Raw genomic sequence first — 21,926 nt, 5'->3', positions numbered from 1 at the left:
ACGGCAGCTGTTGAAGTGAACCACTAAACGACAAATAAACACTCATGTGCATGTTGTAGCAGAAATCTTGCATTCACACAATGTGAATATAAACACTTTATATAAGCAATGCATTTCCAGTTCATACTAATAACTGTAGACACTCACAATTACAGCTGTAGTTTTCTTTCTCTAAAACCTTACATTATTTGTTTTTGATTTTAGAAACAAATACAGAGGAACCAAAGAAAGAACCAGGTATGACATCATCTCAGTTATATATTTGTAAAGCTTGTTCATTCCATTCTGTTAATCTCTCTCACTTTGCCTCTTGAATACATTAAAAAAAAATAAACCACAAAACTAAAATCTCTTATTTTGCTTGAGAGTTTAAAGTCGAAATGTTTCTGAACATTTACTGAATCTACTGAATAAATACCATGATACCATAATAAACTGTTCACATTTTCTAAGCTAAAATGTGATGGTTTGCCACTAAATATGCTGCATACAAGAGTATCAGCAAACCATTGCATTTCATTTCTTATTTGAAGAAGATTCAACTGAGAATCAAGAACATTTGTCATTATCTGATCTGATTGTTTTGAAAGTCTGACACTCCTAAAGAAATTTCTATTTTTATGCCAGTTGATACACAAAATAGATGAACATTACGAGCAGTGTGATGCTTGTATAAGACAAACCAAAAACTGAAACAAGTTACTGGATTGACAGAATGACCTGGCAGTGCTTAAACACAAATGAGCTGGAGTGCAGGAAATGACCTTTGACCCTGAGCCTAAGAAATCTGAACCCAGCTGACAGCAATGCAAGTTAACATTAAATGAATTCTGCCTGAAAGGCCTAAATTTATTGTGGTTTAGAGTTTGGAGATTTCGTTAAGCAGATTAATAATGAACTCTTCCATTGAAATGTTCTCTTGTTTTAGACTGTGAGGAGGGAACTCAGCAGAAACTGAGAAAAGAAGGTATTTGAAGACGTTGAAATTTGGAGTGAAAGTGACGTGACATTCAGCCAAGTATGGTGACCCATACTCAGAATTCGTGCTCTGCATTTAACCCATCCGTAGTGCACACAAACAGAGCTTTAACACACACACACACTGTGAACACACACCCGGAGCAGTGGGCAGCCATTTTATGCTGCGGCGGGCGCCGGGGAGCAGTGGGGGTTCGATGCCTTTGCTCAAGGGGCACCTAAGTCATGGTATGAAGGTGGAGAGAGAACTGTACATGCACTACCCCCCCACCACATGGACAGTTCTCTCTCCACCTTCAATACCATGACTTAGGTGCCCTTGAGCAAGGCATCGAACCCCCCAAATGCTAGCAGCAAAAAATGGCTGCCCACTGCTCCGGGGTGTGTGTTCAAGTGTTGTGTGTGTGTTCACTGCTCTGTGTGTGTGCACTACGGATGGGTTAAATGGGTTAAATTTAGTTCTTTGCTATACTTACAGGAACGGTAACTGCTGAAGTGACCCACTAATTCACTAATACTAATTTGCACTATTAATTATTAAAGTTTTTCTCAATTGCTAACATACTATACCTGAGACATTTTTAACCATGTCCTCATTCAGAACGCACAAGCACACAATATAATCACCTCAAGTGCCACACTGTGGACTCAAATCATAATCAGATGTTTTGACTGTACTGTATATTTTACAAACCAAAAATTATTATTTTACAAATAGAAATATGTTTTATTTTCCATTTGCTTTTAACAGTATAACAGAACATGATGTGAACATAATTATACAGCTTCAATATGTGGAATTAATGCATAAATGTTTATGAAATTACTAATTACAGCTGTAGTTTTCTTTCTCTAAAATCTCAAATTATTTATCATTTTAGTTGTGGAAGATGTAAATATAGAAGAACTGAGGAAACATGCAGGTATATTCTCAGTTATATATATTTCATAAATTTGAATTATACATTATTACACATGAGTTTAAGAGAATTCTTAAATGTTGCTTTATTTTTCCTCACAGTTGAGATCACTATTAACCGTGAGATTATACATCCAGATCTGATGGTCACTAAGGACTGTAAAAACATGAGGGATCAACCAGAATATCATCACATTGGAGAGGAATTTCCATTTCAATTATGTGCTTTTGGAGCCCAAAGTTTCTCCTCTGGTCGTCACTATTGGGAGGTAGAGCTGGTACAAATGAATACATCTCCCAAAAACTTCTGGATAATTGGTGTGATGAAAGATGGAAACAGTCTTCTAAAAAACAGATCTGCTTTAACTCCATCAGCTGGTTTCTGGTTCTTGTGTTCAGATGGTCCGTATGGCTTTTACACCAACACTGATTCATCGATTAGATTCTCTCTGACACCGAGACCTGAACGACTGGGAGTTCTGTTAGATTATGATGACGGTCAGCTTTCATTTTACAACGTCACAGAGAATAAACATCTCCTGACCATCAGCAGCAGATTCTCTGGATCAGTCGTTCCTCTGTTCAATCCTGGTATTCGGAGTTTGATTACAATCCTGGATTGTCCAAAACCTGTAGAACCAGCTGAATCCAGTCAGCCTTTACTGAGTAATAACTCAGACTCTGGACTGACCAATGAAGTTAAATCAGAAGGACTAATATGAACAAAAAAGTAAATATCTACTCTCACATCTACAAACTATTAAAATGTATAAAAGTGTACAAACAGAGGATGACCCTAACAACACCATTGTCATGGGTTTGATTCCCAGAGATCATGAACACTGATAAAATGTACAGCTTGAATACAGCAGCATCAATTCAACCAATCAGATCATGTCATCCAAATACGATAACATTACATGATAACCAGGGTTTGAAATTAACACCCGCCAAATGCAGATGTGGCGGGTAATGTTGTCAAATCACTTGCCAATTTGGTGGGTTACTTTTCTTCACTTATTAAATTTTTGGGGAAGACAATGTAAGCCAAATCTGTGCAGATTCAGCACAAATACTGAACTTGTTAGTCATCATGATATATTAAATACAGCCTAATTGCGCAGCATACCTAGCTAACTTGAACACACCCTTGCAACAGATTATGGTGCGCTGGTTTCCTTTGCATTGAAGCAATAGCGAAGACTCGAAAAAATGACTAAAGACTCAGACACTCTGTGATTTTCTAGAATTTAAATGTAGTTATATCACATTTAAAGCCATAAAAGTATTAAATGGTACAACAAAGTCTTAATTATGATTTAAATGAGGTCTTAAATTTGGATCAACAAGAAGCTAATGCTAATTCATTTAAAAATTCAAAACAATTAAGATATTAAAGGGTTACTCCATCCCAAATGAAAATGTTGTCATTATATTTTGGATGAAAACCTGGAGGCCTGTGACTGTCCCATAGACTGCCAAATAAATAACAGTCTCAAGGTCCAGGAAAGGTATGAAAGTCGTCGTCAGAATACTCCATCTGCCATCAGTGATTCAACCATTACGTTATGAAGCGACGAGAATACTATATGTACACGAAGAAAACAAAAATAACGTTATTTATTTGGCAGTCTATGGGACAGTCACAGGCCTCCAGGTTTTCATCCAAAATATCTAAAATTGTGTTCTGAAGATGATCGGAGCTTTTACGTGTTTGGAACGACATGGAGGTAAGTGATTAATGACAACATTTTCATTTTGCTGTGGAGTAACCCTTTAAGATATATTTATATGTTATTAAATTAATATAATAATTAGGAATGTGACAATTAACTGCGAGCCGGTTGAAAATAGATTCAAATATGTGACGATTCAAATCGGTTGAGATTCTAAACAAATCACGATTCATTTAGGGGCAGGGGTTTAAATGAATGTATGTCTGAGGGGAACTTACTGTCTTCAGAAAAAGTTTAGATTATTTTTTTTTTTTTATTATTGTCTTTGCTCTGTATAATGCATTTATATTTTTTATTATCATCGTGCGTTTACAGTGGTAACCAAGGAAAACGCTTTAAGGGCCACTTGCTGTAGCATGGACATTGGCTGCTTTGAGCCATTGCTGCGATATGTTTGCTTCCGCCATGTTTGTGAGGGCAAGACGGCTTTAAAAATAAATGGAAGTAAACGGGGGAGCTGCGGTTTTTCTGGTCAAAAACTTGATAAAGTTTACATTTATCAACCGATTTCAGAGGTTTGTGATCTACATGCAGTTAAAAATAACTTTGCCTCCAGTTATTTAGTTAGGTTTGGAAAATTATTAATTTTCGTAAGAAATTGTGAAAGCTCACACTTTTTTTTCACAGATTTTGTTGATTTTTTCGGTTTACAATTCTAATGTTAATGAAGTTTAATTGTGACATATACATGTAATGTAATTTAAATGTAGGAAATTATACAATCTAATTTAGATTAAAAATGCTCATGTTGAATGTATGCAGCATCTTTGTTTGGATCATGATTAAAATGCAGTGGTTGCCTCTGGTTTTAAATGGAAAGAGCACAGATTATTTTGTTTATATGAAGAGATTTATTTTATTTGTGATGCTCATTTATTTGATATTAAAGATTAAAGACATATTAAAGATTACATGTAACTGTGAACAGGCGACATGACCCAGCTTTTTACCTAGAGTGGCACGTGTAGCTACAGCGATCTGTGACCACACATTAAAGAAGCCACAAAACAGAATGTATTGTTTGAATTTTGTTAGAAAATTAACAGAATTTGAAAAGAGAGGCTGTCTCAAATCAAATGTAACAAAACACAAAGCTTACCGCCAGAGGTGTAGCAAAAGGGCAGGCAGTTCCCAGGGGCCCCGCATTTTGAGGGGGCCCCTGAGGGCTGTGATCTTTTTTATATTATGAGAGGTTTTTATTTTTTTATCATTTAAATAATCACAAAGTGCAAATAACCCACCTTGCTGGCAGAGGCAACTTACAGTAACTCCACCCACCAATGTCTGGTTAGGATAGACAAAATTAAAAAAGATGCATGATGCTGACAACAGAAACAGTGAAGTAAGACTTAAGGCAACAGTGGAGTAAGACGCCACCTTTTGCCAAACTCGTTCTTCTCTCTTTTCCCATCACATATCAAATCGTAAAGGTGTTTGCTTTCAGTTAAAATGAAAGAAATAGTTGAAAAGTGACTCAAGGGGATTAAATAACAAAAAGAGTTTATTGGGTAGGGTTAGGGGTAGGTGTAGGGAAGTCTTTATTGTCCCCAATAAAGTAGCATCCATTCAATATTTTAAATAAATATGATCATTTACACTCAATATGCAATTACTGCATGTTTTATAATGTACTGCAACACTGAGGTGCAAATATATGCCACTATTTGCATTAAGTTTAAATAGTATTTAACTACTATTTACAATTACTGCAAAGAAAATACTGCTATTTTTACATAATGTAAATAGAATCTATCATTATTTGCACTTAGTGTAAATAGCATATATCGCCAAGAAAGTGTTTTTTTTGTTTGCTTAGTGTAAATAGCATCTAATTGCCAATAATAAAATAAAGATTTTGGGATGCTATCCATATATTTTCTACTGTATATATGGCTATAAATATGAAGATCTTGAAGATTGTTTTGCATCTTCTATTATAAAGATATTTTGTTAATTAAAAAATAAGCACTTCAACGTTGTAAAAAATAAACAATGTATGTTCCGTTAGATGTTTTTTGTCTACTTTTTGTATATTGTACATTTTGTATATTTTGCCCACAGACTAAAGCAGGGGTAGGCAAGTACGGTCCTAGAGTTTAGCTCCAAACCTGAAAAAACCTTACCTGCGCCTGAAGCCCTAGTGATCCTGAAGACAGTGATTATCTTGTTCAGGTGTGTTTAGTTAGGCTAGAGCTGAACTCTGCAGGACAGACCTCTAGGACCGAACTTGCCTAACCCTGGACAAAAGACATAATGTTTGGATTTAAAGGCACGGTTACATTTACTGTTACTGGGCAAAATATCACAGGTGAAATCCAGTCATTCCATTAGCAAGATCCTTGTACCAACATGTCTTTTGTGTAACACTGTACTTTTATGGTTTATATTTTAGTTATTTTAATAAAAGACACAATGACCTGCAAAGTCTGAGGTGATTCCATAAAACACGACACTTGGCACAAATAATGTAAAACTACAGCTGTATTTGTATTGGGTCCGTCACACAACATGCTGATAGGCAGCTTCTGAGTTCCCATTCCTCGTTAAATTTACTGAGCATTAATAAAAATAAACAAAGCTAGATGATGCCATTGCAAGCTGCTCAACATGTGAACTATTCCAGCTACATCTTCTGCTATTATTAAATTATAATATAATATTATAATCTTCTGCTACAGAATTAAACACATGGGTCTAAACTGGAAAACAGTAAATTAAAGGAAAAGTTCACCCAAAAAATTGAAATTTCTGTCATTAATTACTCACCCTCATGTCATCCAAACCTTAAAAAAGACCTTCGTTCATCTTTGGATATTTGTGGTGAAATCCCAGAGCTTTCTGACCCTGCATAGACAGCAAGGGAACTATCACGCTCAGGGCACAGAAAGGCAGTAAGGACATCGACAAAATAGTCCATGTGACGTCAGTAGTTCTGCCGTAATGTTATGAAGCTATGAGAATACTTTTTGTGTGCAAAGAAAACAAAAATAACAACTTTATTCAACAATTTCTTCTCTTCCGTGTCAGTCTTTCACCATGTCTGATGCCGCTGACATTACCGTCGACTTGATTACACACACACTGAGAGCTGAACTGAGCTGGATGATGATATCACTGAATCAACGATGAACTGCCATTAAAAGGAACATTTACTGTTTCCTATTGTCCTGTTTTTAGAGCTGCTTTACAGCAAAATAGATTTTTGTTTGAATTATTGACACTATTGTCCTGCTTTTAATGCTGCGTTGACACAATCTGTGTTGTATAAAGTGCTATACAAATAAAGGTGACTTGACTTGATCTGTGAGATACCTCTCCAAAGCTGTTCAGCTGGTTGGTCTACACCTTGTTCAATGCGCTGATTTCTTGCTTTTCCTCTTCTTGGTCACGAGGACTGGTTTCCAGAGCCATCAGTTGATTGGCTGGATTTGATGCTGTCATGAGAAGAAAATGCAAACATCTCAAAAAATCATTAACTAAAGACAGAAGTATCTGTTTCATGTGAACTAATGTGATATGTTTCAAGATAAAATCTCTCTCTCTCTCTCTCTCTATACAAACAAGAAATGAACTGAGAAATGTCATGATGCTTGTAACTTGTCATGTTCGTGGCTAATTAGGACAAAAACATTAAAGGGTTAGTAGAGTCTCAGAATCAAAACATTAACAGCTGAGTTATTGGTTATCAATGGTCTGAACGTTCCCTAACCTGGCTGCTCTCTCCACTTTCTGTGCATACAGAGAGTGTTGTGAATATCAACATAAATGTGACATATGCGTTTGTAAATAGTTCACTGAATAACATACTCTGACACTGACAGACACTCAAGTCTTGTCAAGGATTTTCTTTAATGTCACTATTTTGGCCTTTTGTTATTTCATTAGTATCTTTTCAAACTCTAAAGAGCTCCAAAACGTCCATATGTCATACTCTGTATATATATATATATATATATCGCATATTTCCAGGTTTTTCCCCTCATGATATGTTGACAGGACAAAACGTACGTGTCACGTGTCGTGTCGAGATCTGTGGATTTTTCATGACATGTAATCGCCTCGCGCCTCATCACACAGAACACGCACTGCATGTATCGCAAATTTTATTAAACAAAATCACATCTAACAGAATCACACCCGACTGCCATTTTATTTATAGAAAGTGAAAGTAAAGGAGGAAATCTCGAGCACCTTTAGATTCTGAAGGTTTTCCGTCTGTTGTATCGTTTATATTTGACGCTTTTATTGTGTTGAACGCGTAAAGGCTCAAATTCATTTAAATCAGATTGCTTTCATTTAACGGCGTCCCCAGTGAGTTTTCAATTTTATTCTTTTTATGTATTTATTTTTCATTTAACACGACAGTCATGTCTCTCATGTGATTTATATTCCGGAACAATCTCCATCAGAGTTTGTTTTATTGGAGTCTGTGTATTTTCACAGGAATGCTGTCGATTATTGTCTTTTTACTGAATCTTCTCATAGAGACTTCAGGTAAGAACACCACAAACACGCTCGAATTATTACCATTTTTATGGCTCAAATATTTCATTCAAATATTTTTATTTATCGAGTGATTCATATATATATATACAGTACAGGTCAAAAGTTTGGAAACATTACTATTTTTAATGTTTTGAAAGAAGTCTCTTCTGCTCATCAAGCCTGCATTTATTTGATCAAAAAATACAGCAAAAAAAACAGTAATATTGTCAAATATTATTACAACTTAAAATAATAGTCTTTCTATTTGAATATACTTTAAAAAAATAATTTATTCCTGTGATGCAAAGCTGAATTTCAGCATCATTACTCCAGCCCTTCAGTGTCACATGTAACATCCAGTCTATCACATGATCATTTAGAAATCATTCTAATATTCTGATTATTATGAGTGTTGGAAACAGGTTCTGCTGTCTAATATATTTGATGAATAAAAGGTTAAAAAGAACTGCATTTATTCAAAATAAAAAAAAATGATATTATATATTCTGATAATATATTTTCTTTACTATCACTTTTTATCAATTTAACACATCCTTGCTGAATAAAAGTATTGATTTTTATAAAAAAAAAAAAATGACTTACCCCAAATTACTGACCAGTAGTGTATTATTGTTATTACAAAATATTTATATTTTATAAACATAGCTGCTTCTTCTTTTTTTTTTTTTTTTACTTTTTATTCATCAAAGTATCCTAAAAAAGTATCACATGTTCTGAAAAAATATTAAGCAGCAGAACTGTTTCCAACTTTGATAATGCATCATAATATTAGAATGATTTCTAAAGGATCATGTGATAAGATCCTAAAAATTCAGCTTTGCATCACAGAAATAAATGATAATTTAAAGTATAATAAATTTAAAAACAATTATTTTAAATTGTAATAATATATCACAATATATTACATTTTTTTCCCTGTATTTTGATCAAATAAATGCAGGCTGATGAGCAGAAGAAACTTCTTTCAAAAACATTAAAAATAGTAATGTTTCCAAAACTGTTGACCTGTACGTAATTATATATATAATATATATATATATATATATATTATAATATATATATAATATATATATATATATATATATATATATAAAATCAATGTCTATATTATGGCCCTGGATTACATAGAGAATGTGCTTATGAAACGTGGATTTAGTGGTTTCTGGGCTCCCTGAACAGAAAAACATGTTCTTTTTTCTATAGTCAATTGTGTAGCGATGTATAAAGCACAATATGCACTTTCAGACCAAGCAGGTTTCTTTTCATCAACACGGTGAATCATCGGTTGAATGTGATGTCGGCTCCCTGAGATAACAGGGAAAGAGCTTCAGACTTTAGCTGACACTATGGAGCAACTCCTTTCCACCGAAAGGTGCTGAAGCTGATTGAAAAACATCTTGTGTGCTGCACAGACCAATGGCATTTCAGCTTCCTGAAACATGTGGGGTCTATATAGACAAATCCGGCGAAACACGGAAGTAAAGCAGCGCTGCCATTACTGCGTGCCTTGCTGCTAAGGAAGTAGCAGAAGTAGCGTTTACTCCCGTAGGCGGCTGTAGCAGATTATAGCTGTACGAAAAGTTATTTTTATTAGTTTTTTTTTTTAGTACGTATGCTGTACAGTGATGCCGAGAAGAGTGTGTTGTGTGGTTGGGCTGTTTTAAAACAACAGCACAAAACTACAGGCCTGGAATAAACCCGTTTGTGAAAATCCACGAACCTTTGTGGCACATTGACTGCCCATTTTCACGGCCATACGGATTACACAGAGTTCTTTACTATTAGCTAGAGATGATCAGTTCACGTGCCGCTAGGGATCTGTCGCGTCACGGTTTACAAGCACCAAAACGGTATTCAATTGTTTGAATTTCATAATAAAATTGACAGAATCTGAGAGCTGAGATTGTCGGTCTCCGTGTCCTCTGTGCTTCGCGATTTTTCTGTGCGTGAGAAAATGGATGTGTGGTGGTGAGAGCGTTGTGAAAAGCGTCAATTGCGTGTGTCTCACATTTTATTGCATTTGTATTAGTTTGAAGAGTAAAAAAAAATCTGTGGGTCTTAACGCAATTACAATCGGCAAGTCGGTCGGACAAAAAGGGGGAAAAAAAATAATTATTTTGTCAGTCCTAAATTGACAGGGTCGGTCGTTATGGCAAACAAGAATATTTTTAAGGATGGCCTAATAGTTATTTGAAACTGTGAAGCTTGTGAACATATTAACAACACAGCTAGTAATGACAGCGTTCGGTTGTATTGTTGTCATCAATTAATACACTTCTTAATTACAATACATTACATATTATACATTATTACATTATGTTGTCAATGAATTACCTTTATCAGTAAGTTTTGGCCACTGCCTGACATCATCTTATCCAATTTTCCCTTTCACCAGGCATTTTCTTTAATGAGCAGGATCCGCTTTCATTGAAATGTCATTAGAGGGCACCGGCAAGTGTCACACTGTCACACTTCGCAGGCACCGCAGTAATGGCGGCAGGCAAGATGGCGGCGCCCATAGAGTTTGGTGGCGGATTGTGTATACAGTAAGTAGAGATCTTAATGCCATTTCCTCAGAATCTTTCGACTGAGGAGCAGGCAAGCACACAAAAAGCTGCTCTGATCGCCAGAACTGACTAGAGCGATCCACGTATAGAATATGTGTGGTCCAGACAGAGTAAGAGTAGACAGAAAGAGCAGAGAGGGTACTACTGACCTGTGCTCTGAACGGAGTCATCAAGTCCCAAACAAGGGCTCTCTGCCCAAACGACTGTCTCTGTATTAATTACTACAGTAAATTTAAAGTCCATTGATACTGTAGTCTATATAGGAAGTAGAATTATAAAGATATGCTATGATAATAAGTGGTGTTTCATCGAGGTATGAATCATTGTTGGTAAACGAATATTGGCTTAAGTGAACCTTTTTTGTTAATGATTCACTGATTTTAGAATGAATGGAATTGAGTCAAATATTTAATAACTTGCTAACATGGAATACAGACACTGATTTATCGCCACCTACTGACGCAGGTCTACAAAACATTTATGGCAGGCTACTTCAAGTCCTAAACTGATACGTTGATACAGAACGTTAATTACTGAGCAAAGAGATAGGCCTACATGAAATGAAGTAGAAAGTTAATAACAATAGTTATAATATATACAAATGTTAAATAAAAATAAGAAACCATCAGTGAATGGCTTTAAAAGACGGATTGGATGATGTGTTTTCTTCAACAAATATTGATAATAATTATTCAAATTTCATGCTGTCATGGAGACCAGCGCAATAATGGTAATAATGGTCTTTGTTATTCTTCATTCAAAATAAAATAATAATATTTTAATAATTCTAGAGGTTAAGTCGAGTTTACGAGTTATATGTTGACCACAAATAGCCTAAACCGAACATGTCTGGCACCACACCGTTCACTATATCAGGAGTAAGAAATGAGGCATGCTAAATTATTCATGGCAAAACTGTAGTTATTCAGATACACAAATATAACCTATGTAAGTAAATGTATTTTGTGTTTTAAACAAGTTCATAATGATCACAGTTGATGGCTTCGTTGTGGTGCTATTGTGCGCGAGGCTGTCAGATCTATTTCTTCTGAAAGACAAGAAAGTGAGTGGCTGGTAAGAAGGAAGAAAAGAGTGATTTTATATGTAGGGCCACATACAAACGTTTGGACATGAAAAAAAAAATCGAATTATATTTGAAAGGTTCAATATGCGGTATATAGTGATTGTGTGCATTTTAACATGTCTAAAACATGAAATATCCTAAACATTATGTGGCTAAATACATTTAGCACTCAATTAAGCACTCACTTTATAAATAATGGTTTCCTGTAGTGTTTTGGGACATATACACTTAGGATTTAGTAACTTTAACAAAAGCCATGAATAGAAGGCGACCAATTAACAGTAGAGACCAACAGGTGCCATTACAGTTTCTATTAAAACCAATACAATTATAACCAGTTAAAGCATTGCAAATTATGTGATGCTTTCTATTTTCTTTTTTCAACAGAGGATTGAAATAAACTTATTATTGTATGTACTAAATACTTGAAATCTACATAAAAAGAGCAGAGCAGAATGCAAAATGTATATGACAATGATAAACCTAGAAACCTGAAACAACAGAGTTCTTTAATTTGAGTATTCATATGTGTTTGAGCGTGTGTCATGTTAATCAGACTAATCACCCTATAGGCTACTTCATTTGCTCTATTTTCTAACTCAATATCTCTCAATTGTACCCGTTGTAGAATCTTTGAACCTCTCTCACTGCACGACATAGGACCACCGATTAGGAGCCACGATCACAGAAATCACCACGATTGTTTCACGATGCCCATCTTTCGTCTGGGACAGCCGAAAATCATGCAGTGTGTCTTGGACTTAAGGCTGTGGCTAAAGTCAGTTGTAGTTCTTGTGTTTCTCTTTTCTTCAGTGATTCTGTTTGTTAACAGCAGGTGTTCATCACTAATGCACTAATGTATATCTCCTTTTTCTGAACTCAACTGAATTAAGTTCAGGTACTCATAACTGTTAGTTTTAAAAACTTAAATGTTTAAGGCAAAATTCGGTTTCCCTCAAACGGTTTGAGTTAACTATAATTTGTTTGGGTTTTTTTAAGGCAGTCGCGTACGGTTTGAGTTACATGACTTGTCGTATTTTAGAGTGTAGGCTACGGGGGGTCCACTGTTGAAAAAATAGCTTCCGGGGTTAAAATGCACGTGTTTTTGGCGGGGTTCCCCTGGTAAAAATGACATTTTCAGGGGCTAAATATCATGCTATTGAGGTCGTTTTCAATGCGCGGACATGAAAAAACAACCCCCCGCAACAGTGTTAAAGTAGCCCAGTTCAGCAGCGGGAAAAACACTGTTTCTTATGAGCAAAAATGATTGGATTAGCTCCCCACCCGTTTGTCGGCCGTCAATGCCACTTAATCTGACACCTTTTTTTTGATAAAGAACCACCCAGGCCGACAGCCGTCAGATGGATGGCCATTCTGGACTTCCCCCAGGACGTCCATATGGCCAGTCAGTCCCCTGTCAGTGTCTACACTGGACGCGCACCGTGCCGCAACAGCTAAAATCTGGTCTACACTAGCAGGGGAGGAGATAGGGCCACCTCTGATCTAAGCTTGGCCACCCTGCTCAAAACTGCTGTTTTTGTCCCCTTTTTCTTGACAAGCAATGCATTATTAAGACGCAGAACCGGCGTATTTCTTTGCATCCACATCAAACGGGAAACGTTTTCTTTCACGCACTTCAGCTTTGTCAGTGGCAGGTGCGAGTCAGATGAGCGTGGAAAAGCTACAGCAGCCAAATGAGCTTCAGTAGAACAACAGCGAACCGTGGTATGATGAGATGTTTTAGGCTGTATGTCAGAAAAACAAACTTTCCTGTCCTGTCAACAATCTTATTCTGCTCACAGCAAACACTCTTCAACTTTTGCAAATATGCGGCAACACTCTGATCACGTCATCATAAATAAGCGCACAAGAAACTATGAGCATGCAACTTAGTTCTGTCATCAGTTAAGTCATGAAATTACCAAAAAGGCAATTAAAGCTGCAAACTGTGCATGCAGTATGTCATGCATTACATTTCAGAAACGTCTCTCAAATGCATGTACTAAAATATATTTCTGCAATTCCATATCACAATATAAGGCGCAAGCTACATGTATTTTTTATTTGTAATTTAATGCATAAGTAAATGTGAGCACAGTGCACGTATACTAGAAAATATGTGCTTTTTTTATTATTATTAATTTGAAAAGTAAAAATGAAACCATATAAATGCATAAAATAACTCGTTTTACATTCTGGTATCTATGTGCTGTTGACTTCTGGTCTTTTTCACATTCTTATCACTATCTGCATGTCTCATCCATGAGTATTTTGTAAAACAAGCTTTTGGGGGTTTTGAGAACCAGAACCAAGCTGACTGAGCAATAAAGCTATAGTGTGTCCCTTTATTTAAATACCTGGAGGTGAGGAATAATACAACAATTGTCATATTCACTCAGTATTACTTGATATAATAATTCACAAATATCTCAATTACAATTAACTAGAAATTAATTGTATTCAGCTGTGTTTTAGGCACTAAAATAGTCTAGTACTTTATAGTCAAACACATTTTTATATTGAAATAATGTTTATAAAAAAAAAATAGATTTCTGTGCCACCCCAGACTGGTTGCTGGCCCCTCCCTGGCCACCCCTATGAAAACATCCTGCCTCCGCCACTGTACACCAGGGGTGTCAATCCAAACTTAATAAGGGCCTTGCTGAGGGTTTTGAATAAAATCAGGGGCTGGACATATATTAAGATGAAATTTAGTTTATTGGTGAATTATAGTGTATTTAGTAACTGGTATTAAAAACAAACTCACAATTCATTAGACCACATTTATCAAAATGGACAAGGTTTTTCAAGTCAAGTCAAGTCAGTTGAGCTTTATTGTCATTCTGCTTACATGTGGGGACATGTACAGTGGAACGAAATGTCATGCCTCACAGGACCACGTAAATACAGACATACAACAATGAAGTAAAACAGTACAAACCTATACTACGGGGAAGTCGTGGCCTAATGGGGATGTTGTGGGGGAATGGGGAAGTCATGGCCTAATGGTTAGAGAGTTTGACTCCTAACCCTTAGGTTGTGGGTTTGAGTCTCGGGCCGGCAATACCATGACTGACATGCCCTTCTGCTGCACCACAGTTCCCGTACCAGACAGTGATGCAGCTGGTCAGCACGCTCTCAACTGCTCCCCGGGTGCCGCAGCATAAATGGCTGCCCACTGCTCCGGGTGTGGGTTCACGGTGTGTGTGTTCACTGCTGTGTGTGTGCACTTTGGATAGGTTAAATGCAGAGCACGAATTCTGAGTATGGGTCACCATACTTGGCTGTTATGTAACATCACATTCACTATACACAACTAACCTACTGACAAATTTTTTGTCTATGGGTGGAAGATCTGGACTGAAGGCGGGGCCATTTCAGTACCCGGATCCTTCTTCTACACAGCCCTGATGTTGTAATTGATGCAGTATGTGGTCTGGCATTGTCATGTTGGAAAATGCAAGAAGTATTCCTGAAAGAAGACGACGTCTGGATGGGAGCAATGTTGTTCTAGAACTTGGATATACATTTCAGCATTGATGGTGCCTTTCCAGATGTGTAAGCTGCCCATGCCACAACGCACTCATGCAACCCCCAACCATCAGAGATGCAGGCTTCTGAACTGAGTGCTGATAACAACTTGGGTTGTCCTTGTTCCTCTTTAGTCTCCGGATGACATGGTGTCCCAGTGTTTCCAAAAAGAACTTCAAATTTTGATCCGTCTGACCACAGAACAGTTTTACACTTTGCCACAGTCCATTTTAAATGAGCCTTGCGTAACAGGACGAACGCTAGACTTACGAAAACGCCTGCGCTTTCTGGATCATGTTTAGATATGGCTTCTTTTTTGACCTATAGAGTTTTTAGCCGGCGACGGTGAATGACACGGTGGATTGTGTTCATGACAATGTTTTCTGGAAAGTATTCCTGACAGCCTATGTTCTTGTTTTCCATTACAGTAGCCTTCCTGTATGTGAGGCAGTGCCACCACAGTCTACTGGCCCGAAGATAATGGCATCCAGTATGGTTTTTCACGCCCTTGACCCTTCTAAACAGAATTGTTCCAGATTCTCTGATCTTTGGATGATAGTCTTCACTGTAAATGATGATAACTTCAAACTCTTTTGGCAATTTTTTCTCTGAGAAACCTCCTTTCTGGAAATATGCTCCACTATTTTTCGCCGCAGCATTGGGAGAAGTGGTGATCCTCTGCCCATCTTGACTCTGAGAGACACGGGCCACTCTGAGAGGCTCTTTTATAATACCCCAATCTTGTTGCCAATTGAGACCGCAGACGTGGCAATTGGTCCCGCCCGCTGTGCCGTATATGGACATTAACTTTTCCGGCCTCTTATTGCTACCTGTCCCACCCTTTTTTGTATGTGTAGCTCTCATGGAAATCCAAATGATCCACTATTGGCAGGACATGGTCAAATTCTCACTGTTCACTTGGATATGGTACTCTAATATTCCTATTGTGATAAAATATAAGTTTATGAGATTGGAAATTATTACATTCCTTTTTTACTCACAATTTGTACAGTGTTCCCAACTTTTTTGGAATCGGGTTTGTACATACACGTCTGTGTGGTGACAAGTTTCTAGTGCACTAGATAAAAATTGCACCACAAAAAGCTTTTTTCAGACAGTTTTCTGTGATGTGGTAGGTTGGGTGTTTGGGGGTGTTTGTGGCGGTTTTCAGAGAGGCCGGGTGACTTTGAGGTCAGGCTCTCACAGCCTGGGGGAAAAAGCTGTTGAGCAGTCCAGCAGCGGGCTCTGATGCTCCGTAACCATCTTCCTGATGGTAGGAGCCTGGAAGAGACTGTGGGAGGGATGGGTGGGGTCCATCTCGAATACCTGTTGGCTTTGCTGGAGCATCATGTAAGGGAAAAGTGTCCAGGATGGAGGGGAGATGGGCACCGATGATGCTTGCTGCAGCTGTGTTTTACTGTCCGCTGGAGGGGTGCTTGCGATCGGCTGCACTACGTTTTTCCGTACCAGACAGTGATGCATCTGGTCCTTGCACGCTCTCAATGGTTCCCCTGTAGGATGTGGTTATGCTGGGTGGGTTGGAGACTTGCTAGTTTTTTCAGATCCCTCTGTAGTTGTGCACCCCCATTGAATGTTATTGTGTTTTTGACGACACTCTCTCCCAGTTGAGCTGTCGACTGGACAGTGGGGGGTAGTCAACGCAGTGGGTGTCACAGTCCATCACAAGCCTCCTTTGTCTTCTCCACACTGAGGGACAGGTTGTTAGTGCCACACCATTCAAGCCAGCTGTTGCCACTTCCCACCCCCCCCTCCTGTTAGTGCATTTCAGCGCTGTTGCTTGATTGATGGAGACGCTCCCACAGTTGTGTCATCTGCAAACGTGATGATGTGTTGGAGCTGTACTGCAGGTGCAGTCGTGGTTCAGCAGCGATGAAGAGCAGCGAGCTGAGCACACCTCCTTGTGGGGCACCTGTGCTCATGTGGTATTGCTTCGAGGTGTTTTGGCTGGCACGGACTGACCTGAGGACTTCCGTTGTAAATAGTCCAGGATTCCAATTACAGAGGGAGGGCTTAAGGCCCAGCATTCGTTAGATTGTTGTCGCATGTGGGACTTTTTGTGGGATTTTAGTTGGTCTGGGAATGCTGAGGCTGAAGGTCAAAGAACACAATTCTGACCGATAGAGGAGTCCTTTTACTCTCTAGTGTCGGGGGACAGAAACAGTGGAGGTTTGAGGAAATTTGCAGGTGGGGCGTCTGTGAGCAGTTTTGGACGGTGATGCAAACACTGGAGCGGCCTTGAGTGTGATTGGGATGGCTGGTTTGATGTTGATCGCAGGACTAACCTCTCAAAGCACTTGCATCATGATGGGATTCGCGCTATGGGGACAGTAGATCATTAAACGGACCCAGGTGATTCTTTGGTATCCGGTTGATTGTTGTCGCTTGAGGCATCGTTAGGACATCTTCACTGTGCCGCACAGTCCTTTCAGTACAAGGCCATGGTATGTCGCCAGGACCCGCAACGCGTGGTGGTTAAATCCGAGACAGGATCATCCTTAATGTCAAGCTGGGACAGACAGAGCACCTGGTCGTGGAGGCTATGGCAGTTTTGTGCAGGTGTGTCATTCTGCATTTCAAACGTGAATAAACTGTTTTGATTCCCAGGACAATTGTGCTTCTCTGTCTGTTTTTGTGAAGCGTCTCGCTTTTCTCTGAGCTGAAATGCTGCATCTCTGTCTTTAGCAGCCCAGACGTCTGCTGTACATCCACAGCGTCTGGTTGCACGGTGGTGATGCCTTGGGACTGACGCATCATCAATGCATTTTTTAATATAACAAAAATTTCAGTGTACACCTGCGGGTCTGTGTGGCTTTTATTTTGGCTGGCTTTTTAAACGTTCCAGTCTGGCCTAAAAGCAGTCCGTAGTGTTTGGGTGCATCACGGGCCAACTTGAATTTTAAACCGGGGGGTTTGTTTTCAAAAAAACATGGTACACAGCCACGACCCAATATGCTATTTGAGCTGCCGGACGCTACCGCTCCGGGCACATAGAAGGCAAATGATTCCGCCAAAACAATAGGTGGTGATGTGCATTTATGTCAAGAATGCTTGGTGTACGAACCCTGTCTTGTTGGAAGACACGGCCTCACTAAGCCTCAGGATTTCTCATTGTCTTCTAAATGTCGACCCTTTTGTAATCTGCCACGGTGGAGTTCAGCTTCCACCATTAGATAAAGCAGTTCTATATTCCACCGGATGCTAATGCCAGCTTGCTTGAACAACTGCAGGCGGCCATTTAGTAACAACGACTGCTTCCACCCGAAGGCTGGCTTTTTAAAATCGCGGGTGATTTAATCACTCCACATTAAAGCATGCTCCCCAATTCCATCACCGTGTGTTTCCTGCCACACCAGAGGAGACACAACTATGGACTGTTTACACAAACATTGATGGTAGCTTACATCGCGACCCCCCTCCCCCACCTTGGAACAGTCTGCTAACCTTCTTTGGGTTGTTTCTCACCCCCTAAGTATTCCAACCCTCAGCAACCGTGTGAAGCCATCATTGAGGACCAGCAACAGTGTGGCCAAGCTGGACGCTTTGCTTCAGGACAGATTCATACACAGACTGTAGTAAGTTGCTTCCCCAGTCTCTCCTGTGGCTCTCGACACGACATTGATATCTTATACCTCCTCTTTACTGCGATTACACTCACAGCCACCGATTGACAGGTTGAAAAACAAAACAGATCAAACCAGATCACCAACATACCCTAGATCAGGAAGCCATGGTCATGACACAAGGAGGTGCGAATTCAGGTCAGATGATGCTCAGCCGTACAAGCAAATCCAGGGCTAAAACTGAAAAGGGGCATCAATAAGTGCCAAGTACTGCATACAACAAGCGTAAAGGTAGAGTAACACAACGCGTGTGGCAGGGCATCCAGGTCATCAGTGGACTACAAGGCAAGCAACGTCCTGCTCCACCGATCACAGACAGTCTCCTTCCGTAACGAGCCTCAAGTTACATTTATGCTCGCTCAAAAACAGCGACAGCAAGGAGAACGGCCACCAAAATCAAACACACTCCGCAAACCACAACCCCTCAAATTCAACCTCCACAGATGTCCACTACTGCACTGACCGCATCAACACACGCAAAGCTGCTGGCCCGGGACAGGCATTCCTTGACGTGTTCTTAGGGCATGGGGCAGAGCAGCTTGGCAGGGCTCTTCACAGACATTTTCACCTGTCCCCTCACCCAAGCAACTGTGCCAACTGTTTTAAAGTCCACATCCATTGGTGCAATATAAATACCGAAACACTCCTCACCGATGGCTCTTAGATGACTACCCCCCCCCCATAGCACTGCACACCCATGCATTATGAATTGCGTCGAGCAACTGTTTCTCAGCACACCTCAAGGCCTGCCATCCCCACACACACTGGACCCACACCATTTGGCCTACCGTAAAAATAGAGGCACACGAGGATGCCGGAAATTCACCATGCTGCACTCGGCACGCACACACCTTGGACCATATCAACACCTAATGTACGGATTTTGTTTGTTGCTTTCAGCTCAGCCTTTACACACCATCATTCCCTCCAATCTGACCACAAAACTTGGAGACCATTGAACATAACAACCTCCCTCTGCAAACGGATTATGGACCTTTCTGACGCACAGACCTCAGCATGTTAGGGTCATGCCCACACCTGCTCCATCACCATCACACTCAACACCGTACGTAACCACAGGCTGTGTTGATGAGACCCAGTTCCTCGACTCCCTCCACAACCATGACTGCAGCCTGTGCATGGATCAAACTCCATCATTAAGTTTTCATTGACACCACGGTGATGGCCTCATCAGAGACCATGAAGGAGAATGCCTAAGGGGAGGAGGACTAGAGCGTTTCGCTGGCCGCATGGTGCACTGCACACAACTACACCTGCGTCCGTAACACCATCAAGACAAAAGGAGCCTCATTGTGGACTTCAGGAAGACGAAAGAGAAGCACGCACGAACCCCATCCCACAAGTAAACCCCCCCGGAGTGCAAAAATGGTTTTTTGAACGTGTTCATCCCGCTTTATATGTTCCTGGAACACCACCATCTTCGAGTCCTGTCCTGAGGCTCGACACAAACACTCTCCAGCCTGGTCAAGAAGGCTCACCAACGCCGCTTCTTTCCTCAGGAACGCTACAGAATACACCCCAGCCCTATCCTTTCGCCTAATCCTGTGTGAACTTTGTTTAACGGTGGTGCGATTGGTGAGATGCATCCTCTGACCAGTTTTGTAGGTCCACATTCTAGCGGTCTGACACGGAACTGCTCACTTGCCTGACACGCAAGGCACTGCAGATGGGTTGTGAAACTGTCCGCCATCGCATCACAGCGGACACCACTTCCTGCCTATTTTAGGACATCCAGAGGAAACTCTGTATACGTCGAGCTCGGCAGCAGTCTTATCCTGGACTCCACTCTCCCCGGACCATCGACTGTTACCTCCTGCCCTCTGGGAGTGCCCTTCATAGTACACCTATCTGTATATCATGCTGCTAGTATTTAAATCTGTCTGTAAGTACGGTCCTAATAACTATACTGCCTTATCTGGTATATTGATTGTACAATTTTGTAACAGATTGTAGACCTTGTACCATCGTTACTGACTGCGTAGTGCCCTTCTGGTTAGATGCTGAACTGCATCATTCGTGTTCCTTGTACCTTACATGCTCCAATGAACAATAAAGTTGAATCTAATCTCCATCGTATGACGTCTGGAAGCACCTCTTTTAGGAGCTTAGATAGAAGGATGGTCGGCGACATGTTTGTGGGTTTAGATGAATTTTAACAAGTTTATACACATTCTGCTCCTCATCCTGATTCAGTAGAGCAATAGCAATGGAACTGTTGTCCTCAGGGTGATCTTATAGTTGCCACTGTCTGATGCGACGTACTGTAGCTGACAGCTGCATGGTTACAATTGTTATCTCTATAGTATTGATCTTAGAAGTAAAGTAGTTCATAAAATGTATTACTGCTGTGATGGTTGGGAAATGGCAACACACTTGTTGATGCTTTATTTTTTCGTTAATTTAGCCACTGTATTGAATGGATACCTGGGGTTATTTTTGTTTTCTTCTAAAAGAGACTAAAAGTAATCAGATCTAGCAGTTTTTAATGCGTTTTCTGTAGGATAGTTACTTTCTCGGCCAGAAGACGAAATACCTCTAATTTTGTTTTCCTCCAAATGTGCTCCATTTTCCAGGCTGCTCTCTTTAGGTGCGAGTGTGCTCATTATACCATGGGTTCAAGACTGTTTTCTTAACCTTCCTTAACATGTAAGGAGCATTGAGTGTTTTAATATGACCACTAATTACCTGTATGTACTTCCTAGACATTCTTAATCTCAAATAACTGGATGCTACTCTCTGTTTGTCTCTGTTGTCTGTGTTTCTTTATCTGTACACAGCTCTGTTCACGACGCAGTGGTGGGTAATGCACTGTATATCATTATTTCAGTGTATTTCCTGTGTCTCCCAGTGTCGTTCACTATAGTGGTTCCTCCTGATCCTATAGGGTTGCTCACTTGTGGGATCCACAGGCTTGATTCTTCCCTGCTGGATTCTCTCCTCCTG

General features: G+C 39.7%; 1 protein-coding gene and 1 long non-coding RNA gene across 5 annotated transcripts in view; both read left to right on the top strand.

Moving 5' to 3' along the window:
* Positions 1-21,926, top strand: part of LOC109082965 (butyrophilin subfamily 1 member A1-like) — a 190,745-nt gene that overhangs the window by 134,737 nt on the left and 34,082 nt on the right. Inside the window, exons 8-11 of one of the 4 annotated variants that reach the window (XM_042759359.1) lie at positions 205-237; positions 929-967; positions 1,860-1,901; positions 2,000-2,857. The exons of the other annotated variants lie outside the window; for them this stretch is intronic. Coding sequence (XP_042615293.1) covers positions 205-237; positions 929-967; positions 1,860-1,901; positions 2,000-2,619 — 734 coding nt within the window. The 3' untranslated portion in view covers positions 2,620-2,857. Of the gene's footprint in view, positions 1-204; positions 238-928; positions 968-1,859; positions 1,902-1,999; positions 2,858-21,926 lie in introns of those variants that run through there. 4 annotated transcript variants of the gene reach the window in all.
* Positions 5,515-6,933, top strand: LOC122145543. The gene is made up of 2 exons (XR_006160383.1): positions 5,515-5,788; positions 6,065-6,933. It is a non-coding gene; the product is annotated as an uncharacterized LOC122145543 (long non-coding RNA).

The sequence above is a fragment of the Cyprinus carpio genome, chromosome A7, assembly GCF_018340385.1.
Source record: "Cyprinus carpio isolate SPL01 chromosome A7, ASM1834038v1, whole genome shotgun sequence".
Classification (NCBI taxonomy): Eukaryota; Metazoa; Chordata; class Actinopteri; order Cypriniformes; family Cyprinidae; genus Cyprinus; species Cyprinus carpio.
The sequence above is the reverse complement of the archived record's forward strand: the minus strand, read 5'-3'. Positions and strand labels throughout refer to the sequence as shown.